At 39.6% G+C, this 23,458-nt stretch overlaps 1 protein-coding gene across 1 annotated transcript in view; it reads right to left on the bottom strand.

Moving 5' to 3' along the window:
• The window catches only part of LOC122778829 (talin-2-like), a 133,714-nt gene that overhangs the window by 50,281 nt on the left and 59,975 nt on the right, over positions 1-23,458 (bottom strand). Inside the window, exons 42-48 of the mRNA XM_044040931.1 lie at positions 23,267-23,437; positions 22,707-22,853; positions 20,737-20,838; positions 19,856-19,975; positions 19,578-19,724; positions 17,791-17,957; positions 17,658-17,700 (exon numbers count right to left, since the gene is read on the bottom strand). Of these exons, the coding sequence (XP_043896866.1) occupies positions 17,658-17,700; positions 17,791-17,957; positions 19,578-19,724; positions 19,856-19,975; positions 20,737-20,838; positions 22,707-22,853; positions 23,267-23,437 (897 nt within the window). The remainder of the gene's footprint in view (positions 1-17,657; positions 17,701-17,790; positions 17,958-19,577; positions 19,725-19,855; positions 19,976-20,736; positions 20,839-22,706; positions 22,854-23,266; positions 23,438-23,458) is intronic.

Raw genomic sequence — 23,458 nt, 5'->3', positions numbered from 1 at the left:
GCGTGCGTGTGTGATTGTACATACACAAACCGAATCCCAGCTGTCTTTACATAAGGTCACACAGCTTTGACTTTAACTAACATAGGACTGGTAAGTCGTATTATAATAAATGGCATAATTAGCAGTGAGTTGTCTCGGCTGTTGTTGTTGTTGTTGGAAATGATTTGCATGAACCCACCAAGTGCCAGGACCACTTCTTAAGGAGTGGGATTGAAGGAAGCCTCAAAGATTCAAGTGAGGTAAACAGGTGGGCGGTGGTAAGGAAGACTGTTTGTTTGCTTTGTTTGCAAAATGGAGATTAGTATTTACTTCACCCACCAGGCTGGAATGCATTTTCTGTGAAATAAACTTGCAGAATAATACTTGAAATAGCAGAGCGATGAATGAAGTGATTGTGATCGATGTGATGTTGCCTACCAGTGGCTGTTTGTCTCATGATAGTTGCAGATATTACCAGTTTTGTAGTACTGTTATACTATGTTACTGCCAGTGTGGTTTTTTTAAGTGGATCATCCGCCTCCATCTTACCTTCTTCTTGTCCTCCTCTGTTACACCAACTGTCCTCCATTCACAACATCCATGATCCCTCTCTGTGGTCTTCCTTTGTCCCTCCTCCCTGGTAGCTCCATCTTCAAAGTCCTGTGTCTCATATAACCACTAGAAATCCATCTCAACCTTGCCTCTCGTACTTTATTCCTTACTTAAAATATGCATAAAAGTTTGAACAATTTAATTATTAATACATTAATAAAAATACATTACTAAAATGGTGAATTCAAATGATTAGGATTCTGTAAATCTTGTATTTAGGGGATGGCGCTGCTTCAGGTGTCTTCGTCTTATTTGGTAACATTGTCACTTGAGGTTACATTAGGATTTTCCTCATTTTCTCTTTTGACTCGCTCTCAATTCTGACGTGTTGGTGTGCTTTTCGTGTGTCGCTCCACGCTGGTGGAATGACCTACCGCGTGGCGTCCCTGTCCATCTTCAAGAGGCTCTTGAAGACCCAACTCTTCCAGGAGCAGTTACCTTACCCCCTCCTTCTCCTTCAGCACTTGGATCCACTTCTGCACTCTCACCCTAGTGGAGTTCTTTCCAAGAAAAAAGCGTCTGCTAAATGCTTAAATGTCTTGTCTGCTTGTCTTACACTGAATGCCAAAGCATTCATCATGATGGCCACACCACATTATTCAATTTCTGGATGATTCAGTTATTCCCTCCTCAGCAGTGATAACTCTGGCCATGGTCAAGTAGCGAGTGATTTTACTTACTGGTGTGAATCATCATCCTTTTCAAATATTAATGTGGCAAAAACAAAGGATCAGTATCCGTTTTAGGAACTGGTGCAGATGCAGGTGCAAAAATCATGCCTGAGCCATCATCAGGCCTTGATAAAATAATACTGTGGCTGTGGATTGTAATTTGAATGCCAAGCCTGATGGTAACAGTGAGTATTTCACTTGCAAAAAAAGTGATTTGGGCTTCTACCATGTTAGGAAAGGGATGTTTTTGCTTCAGAATCATTAGGTCTCATTGGCGTGTGACATATTTTAACATTATAGACCGCTCAGCCTTATTTACCTGTTGAAATATGTGTAAAGGGCTAGTGCAAATACTAAATGTTAATGTTGAGCAAAAAAAAGCACATCAGCATATGACTGTGAGCTTCTCACTTTTCATGCAGATACCACTTTTATGAAAATGGTTTTGTCCTGTTTTATCGAATGTGCTCTTGCCTTTTCTGCTGTTGGCACAGGTCATTGTCTGTTTTTTATACGTTGTCAATGTGTTCCGCTGCTGATAATAAAGACACCTTGAACCTTGTTAGACTGGAAACTGAGGTTTGTGTGGCTTTGTAAAGCACTGCCACACCAAAGTCCATAGACAAAATCAGCAATTTTAAATCACAGCACACAGGGTTTTTTTTTGTGCCACTGCTTCCTCCATCTGTAAGTTCAAATGTGTTATTTTTTGCATTGGTGTTTAAAATCTTTTATGAAAAAGTGAGCAGTTTAGAAAAGTGAGCAGTTCAGAATCTTCAGTTAAAGGTTTTCTGAGGACAAGGTACAGAAGAAAATATATTAGCATAGCATCTGTAGCATCTTAATTATATTATTATTATTATTATTATTATTATTATCATTATGATATGTTTCTCATTCAGTAACCTCATTTAAATATAAGAACAATTTATGTTTATTGCAAAAAGACTTAAGAAGGTTATTGGTTTTTATTGTGTAGTGCAACCAATGTTCTTATGGTGTTAGGGGGCGGGGCTTTGTTTGGTTGTGCTGTGTTTATATGTCTGTTTTATTCTTAATAGATTAGGTTAATTGTTAATGTGCTTGGTCACGTGATCACAACATGCCAGTTCTTCCCTGCTCGTTTTTGAATGTTGTTTTCTTTAAATGTGTAGATTTAACAATTGATTTGTGACATTTTGATGCAAATATATTTTACATTTGTGCTTTCTTTTGTTATTATTATATTATTCTCTGTGAAAAGCAATTTGTTCTGAGACTAAACTTTTTTTTATTTGATCTAGTCCTAGTGCGATAAATGCCCATATCTAAAGATCACCTTGTGTCTGTGATTCAACTTGAGGGGAGTTGCAGCATCGGCAGATTTTATTAGATGAAATGCCTGAAATCTGTTTTTCCTTGTGTCGCAAGTCTCTTTCATTAGCACGTCGTGGGTCAATGTGTGGCATAAATGATATATGGAGCTGAATCACTGATCACTGGATGTTTGAGTTGATTAATTTGGCCAGAAGTGAGCAAATAAATGAGTCCTTGAGATCTCCATTAGTCTTTATTTACGTTGTGACTTCACAGCTTTTGACTCCTATCAGCCTGCCTCTGCTGTCAACTCCAATAAGTTGACCTGACTGTGTTGCCCATACCCACTGACAGGTTCATTTCAGGTTTTAGCAACACATTAGTGTTCCACAAAGGAATCTTTTTTCTGAAAATATCATCAACACTCAAGTCAGGCAGTCGGATCAGTTGCAGTATCTTGTGATTTCTGCTGCAGTTTTCTATAGTGCACAACAGTTGTTTCTGAAAGACAGGGGCAAGGACAATGAGATTATGTATGTGTGTCATCATGAGTCATCAAATCATGAGTGCTTGTTCATGCTGCATCTAAAAAATAATTCTGAACATTCAAATATTCATTCTAAGATTACCAAGCAGTATGAGTTTCTGTGGGACAACGAAATCCTGTTTGTTTACCTTCTTGTGTTCACTGCCTCCCAAAAACTGTCCCCGCCAGACTACAATGCACTCTCATTCAATGAAAAATTAATAATAATATCATGATGTGACAGAACAGGAAAAAGTTATTTCATTACAGTATTTGCATTTATTTGCAACAAAACATATGTTTCAAAGTCTTAACTGTGCACTTCTATACAATAGTGTTTTTGTTATAATCGACATTATAGAAGAGGTCTCTTGTTTTTATGTTTATCTGTGAAAACACGTCTTTCATTGGCAACTTGAAAGTACTTACATCAACGTTACAGCAGAAAATAGTGCAAAATCCAGGCGACCTTACTACTGTTCCTGACAAAGCCACACTCTTTTTTCACTTTTTGACCTTTCAGAATTAAAAGACACGCCGGGCAGGGTATCGAAAATCCGGACTGTCCAAAAAAGCTGGACGTATGGCCGCCTGATCTCCAGTTTGCCTGTCTCTGACCATTTTGGCACAACACCTATCCACGCTCCGCACTTTTATGATGAAAACAGCTGGTCTCTCTCTCTCTCTATATATATATATATGTATATATATATATATGTGTATATATATATATATATATATATATATATATATATATATATATATATATATATATATATATATATATATATATATATATATATATGTGTATATATATATATATATAGGTATATATATATATATATATACCTATATAGAGACTTATATAAGTCTGTAGAAGTAGAGGTGAACAGCATTGCTTTCTGCCTGAGGGCATTACCTCTGTTGTGTGACTTCAGCTACTGGGGCTCTACAGTCATGTAGTTCACAAGTACTTGAGGCAACATTCTCATATGAGGTGGATATAGATGTCTACTGAGCAGCAGTGTTTTGATACAGGGTAGCATTTAATGTTAAGCCCCAGAGTGAAAATGAACCATGGAAAACAACTTTTAATTTAATTTTTTTTTTTTTTTTTTTTTTAACATTAAGATACCTGTTGTGCACAGAATATAATTTAGATATCACTTATTGAAATGTTTGTAATGTTCTATTAAAATTCAATTAGAAGTTGTTTTTGCCATGGAATATTTGCCCAAACTGAAATGTGACATAAAGTTAAAAAAAAAAAAAGAAAAAAAAAAAAAGATCTAGAATCGAAAAAAAAAGATCTAGAATCGATTGGCACTGAATTTATTGGCACCTGAATTTACAAAATTCCACATGCAATGCTGAGCTCAAATGAGGTGTGTGTGTGTGTGTGTGTGCACGTGTGTGCTGTGATTAAGAAGGCTTTCAGCCCCAAAACTCATTATATATCTGCAATTCCAGTCACGGGCTTTCCAGATAATTAGTGGTGATTCTGTCTCACAGGCTGTTTACTCCATGTTTGCGTGTGTGCTGGTTTGTTGCTTTGTTTGTACAGATGTGTGGGAGTCTTTGTTTTGCAAGAGCGAGGACGGAGAGAAGGCGCTCTCTCCAGACCTCGATACGCTCGTAGAGTTCATCCTTGCCTGAAATCATAAAGGTCCTTCACTTGAGGAGGCTTCTGTGTGTGTGTGTGCGTGTGTGTACCAGTGAACCACGTCCTCTTTGCCAAAAGGAGACAGGCAGGTGTATGAGTGTTGAAGCGTACACTCAGCAGTGCCTCTTCTGGCTGGATCAGGGATTTTAACCACTCATCTCATTCACACCTGGGTGTTTGTGTTGTATTTATCTTGATCTGTGACTGAATAAGTATATGTAGGTAGTCTCACATTGAAAGTGGTCTCAGAATGCAGACTACACCCGAGTGTGTGTCTGTAAATACGAGCACTTGCATTGGCATTTCCTTATGAACGCACACTCCCCTGCAGTTAATTTCAGCGTTTCCTGTAAAGCAATTTGTTGAGCAGACGGGTTGAGCAGATGTGCACGAAACTACAGCATTTCCATAATTACCAAGAGTAATAAAAAAAAACACACACTCCCCACAAAACAAACTCAGACAAACACAGTATTTCACAACCTCAGTTTAACAAAAGAAATGTATATGTATACCAGTATCAGATTGGTAAGTCAATTTGCTTGCTGGAAATTACTTCATTACATCATACTGGTACTTAGGTAAGTGATAGTTACCTTTTCATCTCCCTTTGCTTCTCAAAATGTCTTCTCCCTTCCTGGTGTTTTACTGCAGTTGTCATCGGTTATGTTGCATTACTTTTCCCCGCCTCTTCTCTTTCTTTACCTTTCTCTCCCTCCTCCTCCTTTTCTTCTCTGTCTGGTGTTTTATGGCAGCTGGCATCCATAATGTTGCATCACTGCCATACATACATACATCACGATGCACTTCAGGGATTAGAAATGATCGTATTTAAATGTCAGTGAATTAAAATGCACTGCGACACTGCAGACACATAAGGTCTATAATAAAATAGTTATAGAGAAATATTTAACTTCCACTTTTTTTACTCCTTCACTCACATTCTTCAATCCCATGCTGAACAAAACTCATACAGATGTCAAGTGTGTACACAACCACCCACCTGTGTGATTTATATTGACATAATGTGCAGGAAGTGTAACTTTTTTTGCCTTTTAAACAGTTTGATCATAAAAAGTCAAGCTCCTTACCTCAGGTAAACTGGAACACACACCTCCTAATGTACAAAGCAATTATCTAAAACCACATGAACTTAATAGGGAAGTGACTGGGGCTGCTGCACACAACACACACCCTGTGGTGCCATATCCATCTCCTTTTTTGTTTTTTGTTTTTTTTTCGCTCACGTACTTCCTCTCCTCAAGCGTAGTCAAAATAAGATGAATTGTGAACAAGCAATTTCAAGTGTTGGTTGTATGAGGTTGAAGGACAGTGACCCTCATTAAAACACAGCTGCCACCGTGGACACAAGGACTAAGAGATTTAATCCACACTTTCTAAAATCTATCAAAGTCGTGGCCTCATGTATTGAGGTAAAATTAAAAATGTCTGTCTGTTTGACACACTAAAGTCCAAAAACATGCAGAGGTTAATTGGACGCAAAACTAGGCCTGACCAATCACGGCCCTCGGTCAGATTTTGTACGGCCTGCAGCTCAGACTTTATAATGTGTTATTTATTGGCCCCCTAAGGAGTTGCACTTTAGACCACAGTTCTGGATTCAAACCCACCTGTCATTTGAATCCAGATGTCGAAAGAAATTCACATTTCATTCAGATTCATTTTTTTCCACTCCTGCGTGGCTCAAGATTTGGTTACATCGCCGTTTCAAATGATAAGTGTGACAATGCCACTTACTCTGGTTCCCGAGAACCAGCCTGAAAATGCCTGTAAAATATCTTATTTTGAAAATTGGTGAGAATAGTAGGTGGTTTAGAAAGAGTTTACTCTAATAGTCAAATAATAATAGTGATATAAACTGTCAAATGGTCAATTTCTTAAGGCTTAAGCAGCCATATGTTTTGTTTTGTTTTGTTTTTGGTGAGCCTTTTGTTTGGTGGCTCCAAACTGTTTTCTTCTTTTTTCAGCCGTAGTCCATTATTCACTCAACAGCAGAAATTAAGGATCAATACCAATGACTGTGCTTTCAAGTTTTTATTGTACTGTGAAATGCACTGCAGCTGTGAGGTAACATAAGGACATTGTTGGGTTATACTTAATTTTTAGTGTATCGTCTGTGTGTGTTACTAAAATACAAGGACTTAAAAGAGGCAGTTAGTCTCCAAAGTACACTTTGTTTCCCTCTTTTTTTGCCATGACTCCTTTCTCTTTTCAAAGACAAGTTGGGCTAATCTGCAAAGCACTTTGAGGTTCGCTCACTTACAATATAATGAGCAGGAGGAATAAAAATTAGGTGAATAAAGCCAGAAAAGCCTAAAATCTGTTCTCCTTTTTATTTTTTTCCCAGACATTGCTCCTTTCTTTCACGCTTCAGTCTTGGTTCTTTTGTTTAAAGAAATCTAGGCTAATCTCTTCACTCTGTGGGCTGAGGCACCCGGCCACCAGCTCCAATTCTCGGCCAAGGACACTGTCACACTCTGTCACCGCGTGAAGTAAATATGGAGTTGTTGGAGGGGAGGGATCGAGTCACAAAACAGCTTGTTTGTTTTGGTGTTGAGCTCGAGCTTTAGGCAGAGACGTAGCAAGTGTATATATGTGCATAATAATAAGTTTTAAAGTGTACAGTTCAGTGCAAGTTCAAGTCCCTGCAAAACAAAACCAGTGTAAATGGATTTTTATGTATTTAAAGAGGGGGTTTAGTTGCCCTTTAATGCTAAATGATCGATATTTCATTTTATTTTCATATTTTGATGTACACACCCAAAAATGGGTGATGTATGATGGATTTTCATTGACCAGATTTACCAGATTTCACCTCCTGAGATTACATTTTGGGTTTCATGCACCTTATATTTCATCATAATTAACTAAGACCTGTTGTCCTCATTTGTGGACACTTTTCTCTGCCATCTGTGGCAGCAAAAGCACATTACACTGATCAGTTGACACAAAAGTGGACAAAATACTGCATTAATACTGCAGAAAGAGGAAGGACTATGGTCATCAAACATCTGGACATTTATAAGTAGTTACCATAGAAAGTGGGGCTTTGCATTGTCAGTCCACGACAAGGCTTCCTGTCAGTTTGAGTCAACTTTAACAAGCAATTCACCAACTTGCATTGACAGGGGGCTCTGCCAGTACTGCTCTGTTTGTGTCACGGCATGCTCGGAGTAAGCCGTACCATTAAACTTTCATTAAGACCCAAACAGCAGCGCTTTTTACAATCACAAGGCAAATGTCGTGGTTTGGCAGCAAAAGCCAATGTTTGGGCTCCGAAAAAAAAAAAAACACACTGTCAGATTTTATTTAGTCTGCCTGCTGTAGATATACCCTGAGACGCAGCCAGCTGTCTCGTGAAATAAATGCTCAATATTCTAAAGCTTTGGACGACCTTCATTGTCAGAGGAAATAAAAGCTCGTCTGATTAACTGATGTTAAAGGGACTGTAATGGAGACAAGCTCTTGAGTCGTGACATATATGAGGGAAGGAAAAAGGTCAGCGCGAACACTTTGAGCTTGACTTCACATTGTGTGTGTTGTCACGCCGCAGCGTAGCGTTCATTATTCAGGCCGATTCCTTCCGGAAGGAATTCGATTCTTCCCCAGCATTTAAAATCACATCAGCTGTCAGACCCGTAATTTGCTACCTTGCAAATTCCTCAGAGAAACTCGCACGTCCCAGTGTTTCATCAGAGGCCTGCTTTGCTCAGCCCTTCTGTTACGTGACGGATGACTGGGATCAGCGGCAGTCTGACAGTGAAGTGGCATGGAATGAGCAGATGGTGGTGCTGTAGAAGACACCGGGGACAGAGTTGTGTTTGTTTTGTCTTTTTGTGTGGCCAGGGAACATATTGGAAACACATGTTTCTGTACTACTAGTATCGCTAGTAGTATCTAGTGAGTCCGTGACCAAAAACCTAACCTTTGAGATACAGTGCATCGTTACGCTCTAAATTAAAAAACACAAAAAACTTGAATTTTAGGCAAGTACTTATGACTGTGTCTAACAGTTAGGCAGGTTGAAAGGCAAAAGTTCACTATATTTCCCATGAGTATGTTAAATAAGTATACATAATGTTTTTGGTTTCCATGAGAGAAGCCAAAAGAAGAAGAAGAGGACAAATGGTGGTGCCCATATGAATCTAAACTCAAACAATTAAAGAAGAGTTAGTTATTTTAGTTGTGCTGAATCTTTAGAATGAGTTTACTAAATATATGACCACATCTTGTAGGTTTCAACATGCAGCAGGAGACTATGAAAGGTGGTGAGATTTACATAGTAAATTTCCACCCCTGTCCTTATTTATTAGTGGAAATTGTGTGTAAAATCATTCTTGTGATATTGAGTTACACCGTCCTCACCCGGTCATGAACGAACCAACACTGCAATGGACTAGTGTCACATACAACTTCTGCTAAAACGTTGTCTTTTAATAGTCGTTTAAGCAATCACTATTTGTTTAGAGTGATTCTTAAGTGTTCTGAGGAGTCTCCGCTAAATTAGATAATTCGGTAACTTCTGCAGACGCCAGCTGTACAACATCATTGTATATTTGGCTGGCACCCGAAACCAGGAAATGATGCATGTAGTCAATTGTTAGTTGTTAAGCATGTCAAGCACCATTCTTGAGTCGTCCTACTATCCATTAACTTCAGCTGACAGAGCATACATTTAAAAAATGCACAATGTGGACTTTGCCGAGTTGTTTTGCACAGTTGTCTTCTACCAACTTCAAATCCAATGTGTCACAATTGTATGCATTATATTATTATAATATTGGATGTCATTAATGTTTACATACTGGGTATTTAATGCTGCAGTAGGCAGGTTTATCAGAAAAAATAGGTTAAAAAAGTAACATTCTGGAATTGCAAACCTCAGTCACAAGCTCCTGTCAACAGATACAGAACATTGACTAACACTCAAATCAGACAATCTCTCCATTTCTGAGATGATTCACTGATATTGTCATGTTGTTTTTTATTGTTCTTTTTTTTATGTTGCTTTGTCAGCAGTTACTTTCAGAGCTGCCAGTGCTTGCATATACAGTACTTACCATTTCACTGGAAAAAAAATAAATAAAAAAGTATGCCAGAGGTGCAGAAGTCAAGTTTTCTCTCGTATCACTTTGTTTGCATTAAGCTGTGAAAGTGATTATGGAATTATTGTTCCATACCACCAACAATATGTGCTTATCCCAGCTTAAATATGTGATGAAAAAGTTTCCTTTTCACACAAACTTGTCTCTCCATTTCAATTCATATTTAATTCTAAAAGATTTGATGAGATGTTGTTGATCCACTTGCTGCGCCTTATCTGAGAGTGATGAGGATACAACTCTCCAAGATAAAGGCAACACATGTTATGACAATGGCTTTGTATTACAACATTTAGTTTTCTACAAAATCTAATTTTGGCACTTTGACTCATATCTGCACAGTCTGGGCCCAACAGGTGAAAGCAGGTGAAACATGGTCTAGGTGGTCCAGTGACAGATTTTGACAGGCATGAATGAAAATTGTGCCTCACATTATATAATTTCAGCAAAAATCTATCCTGTGCATCCTTATTAATGTGTAATAAACACTGTTCTTTTACTCATATACACGTGCATATTGTCACACAGCTGCACATTAAAAGAAAGAAAAATACTTTTGGTAAAGGTGTGCTTTTTATATGAAGAATACAATTGAGGGATATAAGAAAACAATGACTGCTCTCCCCAGTTCCTGTCGTATGTACTATTTCATGCTGTTTATGTTTACAAATTCAAAAACCATTTAATAAATAGCATTTAAGATATTTTACAGTGTAATGGCGACAGGCAGACAAACAACACCTTCTGCATTTATCAGTCCCCTAGAAGTCTTGCTTTGATTTAGTTTTTCTGGATCTTTTTTTCTGGCAGAGACAAACCTGATTTACATCACAAAGTAGCTGCAATATACCGTAAGAGAATAGCATCCACCCAGTGTCTATTGTGACTTTTCAAGCAGGTTTGCACAACAGGAAAACTTCACAGGAACCCCTCGGGACATGAAAGTTGTCTGTTGTGTCTTTACCAATGTTCCACGTTTCGATTTATCCTTGCTAGGCCAGTTTGAGATCAATTCAACCTGTTGCCACAGGTTTGTAGTATCAATATGGTGTGTTATTGATTAATAATTCCATAATAACCTCTCAGTGCACTCGAAATCAAGAGACCTGAGGGAGAAGTACAAATATGAGCCATAAAATCTGACATGTATTGAGCCAGAATTTAAACCGAATCTAACGATGTGGCTCGAAATGTTAATGTAGTCCTCTGCCTCTCCTCTGTGCCCTGTTTACAGCCTCACGACTCCATCTGTTGCATCATGGGAGGCTTTTACCAATCATGGTGCAGTTCCGAGAGAGAGAGAGAGAGAGAGGTTAATATCAGCAGAGTTTTAGATTAGAGGTTGTCTCATTTGTTGCTGATTAAATTATGAGGGTGGGCTGAAAAGTTCATAGGCTAACCCATGATGCAATGGTCAAATTTGACCAAATGTGGTTTATTTTTCAACATAGTCGCTCTGACAGTCTACAAACTTCTTCCATCAGTGTTGCAGCTCTTGGAGCAGATATTTCCACCACATGGACTGTTTCTTTTTCTCTGGCTTAGGAAATGTCCTACAAAGCCAGCTTGTTCTGCTTCCAAACGTGCCAAGTTATACTGTGACATGACCTGGTGTGCTTATGATCAAGGGTCAAAAGCTGTGGCGCCCGCTGAACGGAACCCTTCAACATGCCAAGTTTGGAGTGCAGAACCTTCGCTACTCCTTCACAGGTGATGCTCACAGCATTTTCCATCTGATTAACAGTGAAATGTCTGTCGTCCATCACTAAATGGTGAACACGATCAATGTTTACTTAGGTCATGGCACGTCTGAACCATGAGTCATCATCATCATCTCCCTACCCCTCAAGAATTCACCTGCGTGCGCACTGTTGCTGGAGCTGATGATGTCCTTGGGGGCTTTATTTCTGCAGATGTTTGTTGCCAAGTTCACAAAATCTCTCGAGTACCAACTTTCAAAGTCAATCAGCTGTCAAATGTGGGTCTATCTGGAAGGAAACAATGCGGTATCACAAAAAGGTTGAATTTAATGCATGCCAAGTTTCATTGCTCTGGTATGAACTTTTCAGCCGACCCTCATAGTGTTTGTGGTCTTCTAATGAGAGGATCTGAGGACATGGAGCTGCGAGCAGTACCGTACTTTAATAACCTGCAGATAAAACAACAATAAACAGTTCCAACTACTGCAGCTCTTGCTTCCTTATGCATCAAACCTGTCTGTGAGCATCTCTCTCTTCCTCACTCTCTCCCAGCTACATGATTACCTGATATCTTGTGCAATGGATCAGCACATCAACGCAGCACAAGATTGGGTCTTTGGTTTCCTTGTGCCTCTGCGTCCTCCTGTGCATACCCACCTGCTCCTCACCCTCAGAGCACTGCCTCGACCCTGTCACCATCTTCCCCTGTTCAGTGCTGCCCTGTGAACCTCCATTTTCCACTATGCCCTCCACCTTCGCCTGCTGGAAGCCTCACACATTCACACTGGAATATCCAAGCCGCTTGCCATTAATCTTAATTCAACCACGTTACAGTGAGCGCGTCTTATGCGTTTGCGCTCACCCATCCAATTTGACGTCAAATGGGCTGAAGGTCAACATCTTTCAGAATCTTTGGTGGATTTTGTGTTAACACCCACACTGTGAGTGAAGCTATAAAAGCTGTATCATAAGCAACCGAGGAGGATTTCTCTCTTCTTGGCTCCTCTTGTAAATGCAGTGACACTTCCCATATTGCTGATGAGACTTTTCAATCAGCAAGCTGTGCTTTGTTGCCTGCCAACAAGTCCCAGTGTTATGAAATTGCCGTTCACTGGTCATGGGTTTGAATTTCCTTTTTTTTTTAATTTAGTGCTGTCATTAAAAAGCATTTTTTCAGAAAATAGAAAGAAACACAAGGTTTATGTGCATTGTGCGCATGTTGTAGACAAAACATTAAAAAAAGGATGGGAGGGCTGCGGGGGCCACTGGTTTCTAATGCTCTGACCTGTGAATAAGTGCTGACAGCCTGTTCATTTCCTCCACATTGTCAACTCAAAGTTAAATTTATTACCGTCAGCGTCAAAGCAGAATGACTTGCACTTGCCCATCCTAATACTTGTGATTGTATTTACCATTAACAAAGATATTGGTTTCCCTGAGCTATAGACAAAGACATATGCTTCTGTCAGCGGATGACATAGGCTCATTATTAAATGCCTATGGATTTATGGTCAGTTTATGGCCAAGTCAATATGGCAGTAAAGGAGCTCAAAGCAATGCTCTCACTGAGCTGAATCACTGACTCTGTAGGATGTTATCATACCGTTCCACAATTTATTTGGTAATAAAATCTCCATGAGTACGCCATATATCTGTACTGATCCAAGTAAAATGCAAAAAAAAAAAAAAAACATCATTGTATGCATATTTATGCAGATAAAAGCAAAAGGTTACAGGGATCCTGCATAGTACTATGCATGCATATACGTATGTTTTGCTTATCAGAAAACCGCTGTGTGAAGATCCTGAAATCATATTTTCTTAATGAGCATCAGCAGATTAGGACAAGAGTATACTGCATGGACACATGACCCACCTGCCGGAACTAGTTTTGATTGTTTTACAGTGTATTTATCAAGCTGGTGATACTTTCATTGGTTTTAAATGGTTTGGGCCAAGATAAAAAAGGGTAATGTCTAAGATATGTGGGGGTCTGTCAGGGTCTTAGAAGAAATAAATAATTATTAATTTTGATTAAAGACTGACAAGCTGGTTATCCAAAATCATTTGCTGTGCTTTCTGGTTGGTAATGGTTATCAATTATATTAATGTTTTAATTTGTATAACTTCTTGCCCTGGAATGGATGGGAATCCAAAAATGATAGTGTTATTTTCTGCTTCTCATCCATCCACAAATCAACTCCCAGTGTCAGGCAATTACCTTGCACCGTACACTCCTATGGCATCGCAGTGCACAAGCTCCTTGAAAATGTGGGCAAATTCTGCCAAATTGAATGAAAATGCAGGGACCATTAAATATGCACACTAGCAACCCTGTGGAGCAACATTCTTCCAAAAATGAGGCAGCAAAGCATGTTTGACTATGTTTGACTACTGTAGCAAAGCTAACATCTCCACTGCTGAGATAACTGCAGTGCAGCCTCCCAGTTCCAATGATAATAGCAAGCTGAATGTAACCTTCATATTTTTTCTTCTTCTTCTTCTTCTTCCTTCTGCCTTTTGTACAATGTTGCCATCTTTCATCATCATTACACCACTACAGTCCAAGTTCCCCGCCATGTGTAGGGTATGGGCTGAACTAGAGGTGGAAGAAACAAGAGCTGCACAACCTACGTCATAAAAGGAGACCAGACCCTCAACATAATTTACAAACACCCCCACATTTCAGGCTGAGGCGTCAGCGAGCGATGGACTGGGTAACCAGCAAGAGCTCCATTTCTCAACCAAATTGTTCAGTAACCTTTCCAAACTTAAGATTGATGTTTCCCTTGCTGTTGATCAACTCATTGGTCCCCTCCACGACATCAGTGTGCTTGAGGGAGGAAGAGGGAGGCGAGGTAGAGACAGTAGAGAGATGATATATAACCCTTGTATCAAGTTATAGGTTGAGACAGGAGTTCTGAATGGGTTGTGACATTTTAATAGCACTACAATACCATGAATGAAAGGATATTATACTGTTATCAATTTTAATCTTACTACTACTACTACTGCTAATGATAATCAAAACAACAAGAATAATAATAATAATAGCCTTGCAACTGGATGAGGTTCCTGCAGCCCACAGGGGTGAGGACAGAGGGAGAGAGGACAGGAAGGAAGGAAAGGCACTAACTAGGGAGGAAAAGAACAAAGTTAATGACATGCAATCATGTCAGATTCATACCCTATGAGTGTGAGAGAGCGCCACAGGAGTCTAACCTAATGGCTAGCCTTGTTGCCTCGTAGCATTGAGGTAACTGGTTTGAATCCCGGTTTGACTGTGGCCTTTTCTGTGTGGCGTTTACATGTTCTCTGTGTGTGTGTGTGTGTGTGGGTTCTCTTAAACATGCAGATTAGAGTAAGGGTAATTGGTCACTGACCATGGTATGAATGAGAGAGTGGAACCTGTCCAGGGTTCGACATAATGTCAGCTGGGATTTGCCCCCCTCAACCACCATGTGGAGGATAAAGTGGAAGACACTGAGTGAATAAGAAAACACAGAAAACATTATATATTTTAAAAGGTATGAACATTTAAAATAAATCGGAATAGTTGCAAGAATATTTGGAGCAAGCCTTACGTCCACCTCCAGTCCATCTGCAACCACAAACCTATTGAATGTACTACCTGTCAATCACAGGGTGTTACACCCCTTCAGGTGGTTTCTAAAGTAACACAAATTGAGAGATGTAATGAGTCAGGGTTTCAAAAAGGGGAAGTTTTATTTGTGAGCAACCAAAAAGAACACCTCTGTGGGTTAAAGGTGCCAAAGAAAACAAAACACAAACCAAAAACGAAGCCTCGCCTTCACTACTCACTAATCAAGACAAACTAAAAAGAAAACCGTCTCGTCCTACTCTAAAACACATACACCCACCACTTGCCTAGTGTTTCTAACATCTTTTCTGCTATCTAGTGTGGAGGTAGAGTGTATCCTGGGCTGGCCTACATCCTTCCTCCCACCACATACAGTACCTCAGAAGCAGAATTGAGTTCAAGTGGTCTAAATGCTGCAGGAAGTCAAACAAAAGACTCTTCATGCCTTCTTTATATAATCAACTCCTAGTGGATGAGTGGCTGCCCAAATGACCAGGAACCAATCAACTCTCCTCCCTCCAGCAGTACAGGTGGAAACCAATCATTATAAGCATCTTTAAGGAAACCTAGGTGAAGGAGAGACTGGCAGAAAGAGAGGAGGAGAGAAAGGGACAGAGAGAAACTATACCTGGCAGGTATGGGAGCACAAGTTACATCAAGAGTGAGTCCTTGAATTCCTCGGGAAAATATGTACTGATGTTATTAATCAAGTCACCTGTCGACTCATTTTCTCATAGACTTAGACATACATAGTCATACAAACCAGCGAAAGTCCCTTTGTGGCCATTTAATACAATTTAGACTAAAAATAGTATAGTATAGTATCGCCTCAGCACGCTTTTAACCTTGCCAGAGCAGGTACTAAAAAAAGTACCTGGTACCAGGTACTATGCAAGTGGAAACGCAACTTAACCATGCCGTGCCGAGGCGAGGCGGTGGAAACGTCCCATATGTTCCAACATGAACTCATTCCTCTATTTTATTCTTTTGAAAGTCCAGTATAGCAGGGATTTAGCTTTCACTACTTGTATCAGATGTAATGAAGAAATCCTACATTGAGCAAGGATACAAGAAACATCTTTGGGGATTATTTCACAGGCAGAGACGTTTCCAGTGCAGTCATCTCTGCTTTGGTTCTGTAAAGTCCACTGACAGCCACAGAGGCGCAGCAAGTCTTACCTTGATATCTACAGAAAAGGCCTGGCATGCTTTTCATTTTATAAGCAGCAACAGTGTCTTACTAGATTTTAATGCAGGGAAAACATGACTATCAGTGTAGCCTTGCTAGCAAGGATCTGCTCCAGGCTTTCATCTTGGGAGCTTAAGCAATTTACATGGTGGACTAGTGCGTAACACTTTAAAAGCATCAGACAGGGGAAATAATGGAAAATGCAAATCGAGAAGGATCACACTGGCTTTAGAAAGTGCACAGAGACACATCTAAGTATAGTCATTAGAATGATGCATTAATGGAAGTCCTACATGTAGAGGAATCACTTTCACTGTGCGCTAGATTATCACATTGAACAGCATGTTGCTGTACTTGTTACGCTGCATATTCACAGCTTTAAACAACAGTGTCTTACAAATGAGAGGGAATAAATGTAGACACCAGCAGAGCCAAGTGCGTCAAACTTTCATTAAAAAGTAGAGTCACTGCAGAAGTGCTCGAAACACATTTTAAAGTCAAATCCCATCGTAATAGAATTATGTTCTAAATGTCAAACGCTCGCCTCCGGGGGTCTGTACCTATGGAGATAATAAAGTGACAAAATTAAGGTTAAAAAATGTAAAACAGTAGATGTAGCTGAAAGCTGCCTGCTTTTTTTTTGTTGGAAATGGCAGCTTTGAGCAATCAAAGTCGTATCAACCACAAACACCTCACTGATCTCTTCTGGATATGGAGTCACTCGTGTATTGAAGTGCTGGTGTGGATGGCCAGTTTGTCTGTTGCTGTTGGGAATTTGAAGCCTGTGGGTCGGTGGTAGACTGGGTCACCTTCAGAATGATGCTCCTTGCTCCTGTGATCTACATGTCAATGTGTCCCTAGCCAAGACACTTAATTGCTCTTCATGGTTGTGCAAGTAGCATCCCTTTAGGGATTATATGTTTCCACAACTGGGTCGTGGTTCATCTGAGGAGGTTATGCAACAACTTGACTAAATTTCAAAGGAGAGCCTGCAAAGGTTGCTGAATGACAATATTTGAAATATAAAGCACATTTCGTACAGTGAGGTTCACTACAATTTCAATAAGAATCATCTAAAAGCTTTATGATACACATCTTTTTGAACTTAATAAGGCCTGCAGATTTCACAGGCGAAAAGATAAAATAAATATAATTCATAAACCTCCAAATCATTCACTTCCTTTTGAAAATCACACCTCAGAGTGAAGTTTTTAATCTTCAGAGCAACAACCCTTAAGAAAAAGTGGCACTTTACTCAATCTATCACAGCCTGCAGACGGTAATTTGTGGTTTCTACCCGCAGAGATTTCCTGTCTCTGTTCACCAGCAAATCCGTCATTCTGTCAGGTGTGGAAGACAAATAACTCGAGGGCAGAGTTTAGACTCCAGTAGAAATTGTATGAATAGAAACACGTCATCAAACAGCTCACCTGTGGTCAGCGAAGGACTCGTCGTTCTCCGTGTTCAGTGTGCCGGCAGAGGCAAACATGATGGTGGTGTCCAGGTCAGCGATGATACCAGACACTGCACTGGCTGCTGTGATGCAAGCTTGTGTGCCCTTGTTGCCTGCCTGGAGAGCTGAGAGCACCAAGGACACCTGGAGACACACGCGGACACCACATCAGTGAAGGTGTGCTAAATGAACTAAACGTGCATGTATTCTGAATGAGTTTGCACTGATTTCTGACTCGAAGTTAGAATGACTGCGTTTTGTTCCGTCGCAGCTGAAATGAACACACATTTGTTGGTCAGAGCGGAGCTGAAACAAAGCAACGCACCGCTCTACATTGTGATGAATGTTTCCATTTCGCTTGTGATAAACAGCTCCCTTGAAAGATCATAAATGTTGCATTCAAAGTCGACGCGGCAGTCGTAAGAGGATTTGAAAATCTGCTGTGATTGCAAAATACTGTGTCGGTGCAGAGCAGTGAGCAACATCACTCACTCAGTGAATTAGTGAATGTCAAACTGGACTCAAATACATTTGTTTTCCGCACAGAGGCCCCAGAGGCAGCCAAAACTGAGGGAACACGACATGTTACATGGACGTTATTTTCATCATGACGTTCAACACGAGTGACACTAGCTTTCACATTAAAGCCATTGACTTCCCATAATTAAACTGGGGCCTCCAGAAGAATTGTTTACTTTCACAGGCCAAAATTGAACAGTGTTGCCAGAATGATTGGATATGATACGCGCTCTAGTCAGGCATGAATTATTAATGGTATTTCGCCAAGAACTACAAATTAAAGATTCCACCTTTAAAGCATAAATGCAAGGGCTCTCTTCCAAAAAGAGTAAATAAATAGTGCTATAACTCATTATAAAACTGAATTATAGCTCCCAAGTCCCTTTATACTACTGAAACTAGGACCCACTCAAAGTTAACTACACAACTAGAGAAACTGTTCTTATGTTACAGTGAAGACCAAAACTGAACAGACTTAAGTTTAACGTGGATAATCAAGGTTGAGAGGGAAAATCTCACCAACTATGAGCTACAAGTTCTTCTTGTTGTTGTTGTTCTTGTTTAAACTCAGCTGCACAAAAGTAGAATAAAGAAATTCAGAATATCAGAGAAAGTGGGCCTTAACCTATGCAACAGATTAAATGGGAAACTTATGAAGAGGTGAAACGCTTAATACGTAAAAACATACAATACAGCCACTTTTAATAAACCTGGCAGATAATTTCAGACAGACTCAATGTAGTCCAATAGAAATAATTACTCAATAATTTGCTCATTTGATCAAAATAACTGTTTTTATAATGTTCTTCACTGAAAGCACCTTTTCTAATAGCCATTTCTAATCATCTCAACAACATTTTGATCACATCTATATAATCCATATAAGAGTAATAAGGACTATCACAATTCAAATAACATAAAAACACATGCAATCATTGTAAAATGTTAATACAAAGATCATGATCAGAGTGACGGCTCACTGAACAGACTAGGAACAGCAGGTTTAACCAATCTTTGTTCTGCATAGAATAAATTGCCATGGTGATTTATGTGCAACCGACTCAAGGCTAAGTTCAGCCAGGATAAGCGACATATCCCTTATCCTAGTTTCGTGTAACACGAGTTGTTCCTTGTTTTGTTCTTATCCTGTCAAGCTTTGAGTTGCACTGCTATAAGGTGCAATGAATAATGTATGATCTAACGATTCATTGATTTATAATAATTTTTGTGATGTTGGGATATTACCTTCTCTGTGACTGCACGGGCACAATCTATGAGTTCTCGTTTAGTGAAACTATCTGAGGGTGTGATCTGCAGAGCTCCAGCCTTCTGGACCAGGAAGATACAGCCATGGCCGAGTTCCTGCACTCGAGTCTTGATTTGGAAACCGATCTGGATAGCACGGAGGAAACGTGATTACAAGGTGAAACAGGAGAGGAAAAAGGTGATAACAATTTACCCATTTATGATTGGCAATGCTCTTTCATTATTGCCTCAGTGAGATTTACCAATGACCTACTCACCTCCTCTGGCTCAGCTGTGTGAGCAGCCAGTCGACCCTGGACGGCCAGCTGGCTGTAGTCCACGGTCACCTGGGAGGCCAACCCTCCCAGCTCATCTGGACATGTCACTGATTTGGTCATCTGAGGGACAAACACACACAGAATGTTAATCCACACTAAAACACAAAATTAAAGTAAATCTAGGGCACATTGTTATTGATACTGTGCTTTATGGCAATAATACGCAACTGTGTTCGATGACTGATCTAGATGTACCTTAACAGGATATTTGTTCTGGTTTTTAATACTCTTACCAAAATGGGAGTGGATAAATATGTTTGCTTTAAGCAAATATGTTATAATATTATTATTACTAAAACACTTCCCATCTCAATTGCCCTCTAACAAAATGACGTCTAAGGTAGAAACATCATTTACAATCGGTGGCCTGCAGCACACTTTTTCTTTTTCTTTTCTTTTTCTTCCCTTATAAAGACTGTGGTGAAGTTACCATGAAGATAATAGACTGCTAAATAGTCGTTGTGTGAGATATTCAACTTGAGACCAAACTTCACAGTAAAGCATCATTTGAGTGTCTTTAAATTATCAGGAGAAAAATTACAATCACAGAACATGCGTATGTTAATCGCAACTGGAAAAACATTAGTGGTGTTAAAAGTGTGAACGCGTGTTAGCACATTATTATCGCGTTCATTTTGACAGCGCTAATATAAAACCTTATTTATGCTATTGTGTTAAGAGGCGATCGTGTTAATTCACTGATCACACACTTTAAACACAACCAAACAAATCGTGTGTATAAAAATCAACCATCATAACGTTTAAACACAACACAGTTCTAAAATGGTTCAGTGGTATCAAATGCAAATCTGAGAATGTACCATTTCCTGAGCAGTGACAGCAATAGCCTTAGAGTGTTTCACCATACTGGTTTGGTAATCCACGAATGAACTCTCAGGTTCAGGTGGTGTACCTTCATCCAGCTGGAGACAGACAGACAGACAGAAAGACAGGTTTTAGGCGAGGGTGTGATTTCATTGACAAACATTATGACGATCAATCACTTTTTTTTTTGACATGTTGAATCTAATCTACCCCTCAGTTTTAATAGATCTGCCACTTTTGTAGCTGTAAATCAATATTAACACAATTTATATTCAAACAAATACTCAGTGGTAATGCTAAACACTCATTATAAATGAAAATCCACCAAATCTACTCAGTAATTACAGCTTCAAAACAGCTGTCCGTGCATTTCTACTAAATTGGACTGTTCTCAACACATCTGAGTGGTGAGAAGAGACGTGTGGGGAAAAGCATGCATATGGAAAGGCCTCACAATATTGCAAGTACATGATGTTTACTTCATCTTCTAATTTAAGTGTCTGGACTACACATAGTTCTTTAATTAACCTTTGAAACCACAGTGTTGATCCAGTGGAGCTCCTACGAGGATTACCTGTTTCTGTTTTTAACCTAATACTGTGCATACTGACAGACACATATACACTCAACCTGCAGGCTTAAAATAAACCACTTTCATCAACTATTCATGAGACGCTACACAAATGTGAGTTGCTGTTCCTTCTGTAGAGCAAACACAGGAGGGTTTTTTCTTTTTTACTTTTTCCATAATTGTCACTAAAGGAGGCAAGGAGGAGGGATATAATTAGTTAATGCTTTTCTGTGCCTGTGCTTAAGATTAAGGGCTTTTGTTTTGTTTGCCAACCGTCTGGCTGGTAATTGGAAAGATAGTCCAAATTGCTGATCAGTGGATGAGAGGCACAGACGTCAATTTTCCTCTGCTTCAGTGGTTTGTGATTTACATTAAATTGGTAATCATTGCCTTTTTATGGGGTCTCGGAGACACTTTGTAATCTGGATTTTGCACACTGCAAAGGGAAATTGTGGCTAAAAACAATCAAACGAAATCCTCATTAAGAAATGATGGTTACATAAGAATCCTTGTCTGTCAGTAAACCTGTACCATCAACCACAATGAGCCAGATTATATAGAATAACCACAGTTATTACAGAACCAAAATCCTGCCAAAGGAGACCTTCAACAGAGTGATCCCAGAAAGTGGTCACACTCATCTCAGGATAAGGTTTAGAGACATGAAGCTTTACTGTCTTGTAAAACTAATAAAGACAGAATAGAGCCGTCACCACCTGATAAATGACTGTAGCTGGGTCTGAAGGTCGTAGAATTAAACACAGACTATGTGACATCAATCAAAACAATACCAACATATCTAGTTTGATGATGTTGGGAAGCAGCATGGGCTCACAGGTATAAGGCAATTGTACAAGTCGTGATCAATTACTCACACATACACACATTGATAAATGTTATAGCAGACACAGGTGGATTTAAAGATGAGCAAAATGAAACAGTCTGCTACCCTGAACAGACATTTGACTGATCACTATGGATTTATAAAGCATTGGAAACATGTTGGCTAATGTAAGTACACTTCTTAATAAAATATATAACATCAGTTTGATCACCTTTTAATACTATAACGCAGGAATCTCACATATATTATTAAGACACAGTGATATAGACACAAGATCAGAATAGAACACCTGTCTTGAGTCATTTTCATCTGTGCACAGACAGATGTTTCCTGTATCCTTTCCTCTGGAGAGACTATTTTTATCCCGCCTGACCTGGGAATAACCCAGAAAACTATGAGAACATGGGTGAGGAAAGGATGTCAGGCAGTGTCTGTCTGCAGCTACGGTAAACTCTCATTCAAAGATCTGAAACTAATCTAGGTCTCAAGCACGGAAGTAAAGTTAACAGGCATGTAGATAACTGTCGTTACCCAAACATCGGATGAGTTACCTTGGCCATGGCGTCTGCAATGGACTCCACCATTCCTCCCACCATTCCCACTTCACTGGCAGCTTCATTCAGTGTCACCATGATATCATCCACTGCCTCCTTCATGAGCTGGGCTGCCTCGGCTATGGCATCATGGGTATGAGACGCCTGTGAGGTGCGACACGAGTCAGGATGAGCACACACATGTGTATGTCCCTGCAACTAAATGAACCCAATATTCCTGCAGGCACACACTGAATTATGGAATCAATGCCTACTTGATTAGGATTCACCAGCGGTTCTCAAACTTTTTTATTCCAAATACCTCCTGAGAAAATATTGAGCTCTCCAAATAACACTATTATCGGCAAAGTTACAATACAGTGGCGTAAATAGGCCGAGCAAAGTCTTTTCACAGGATTTATTCCCAATAAGATTATTTGCTTCTTCCTCACATATACTTCAGACACTAGTATAGTGAAATTAGATTATTATTATTTCATTTATTATTATTTCTCAACTCCACTTTGATCACATACCCTTTTAGATACAGTAGAACAGCATTTCTCATTGGAGCGTACCTTTGGGTTTCCTCCACCCTCCTTGGCAGCGTAGAGCATCTGCAGAGCAGACTCAGCCAGTGTCTTGGTTTGGTCCAGGAAAGTCATCTGCTGCTGGTGGTCCCTCAGCTTAGACGCCACGCCCACAGACGCTGCGATCAGTGGTTCAAAGTAACCAGCAAGTTGAGTCACCTGAGGGGAAAAAGGTACGGC

Source organism: Solea senegalensis, linkage group LG12, assembly GCF_019176455.1.
Source record: "Solea senegalensis isolate Sse05_10M linkage group LG12, IFAPA_SoseM_1, whole genome shotgun sequence".
Classification (NCBI taxonomy): domain Eukaryota; kingdom Metazoa; phylum Chordata; class Actinopteri; order Pleuronectiformes; family Soleidae; genus Solea; species Solea senegalensis.
Note: the sequence above shows the minus strand (reverse complement) of the source record. Positions and strands in the feature narration are given on the sequence as shown.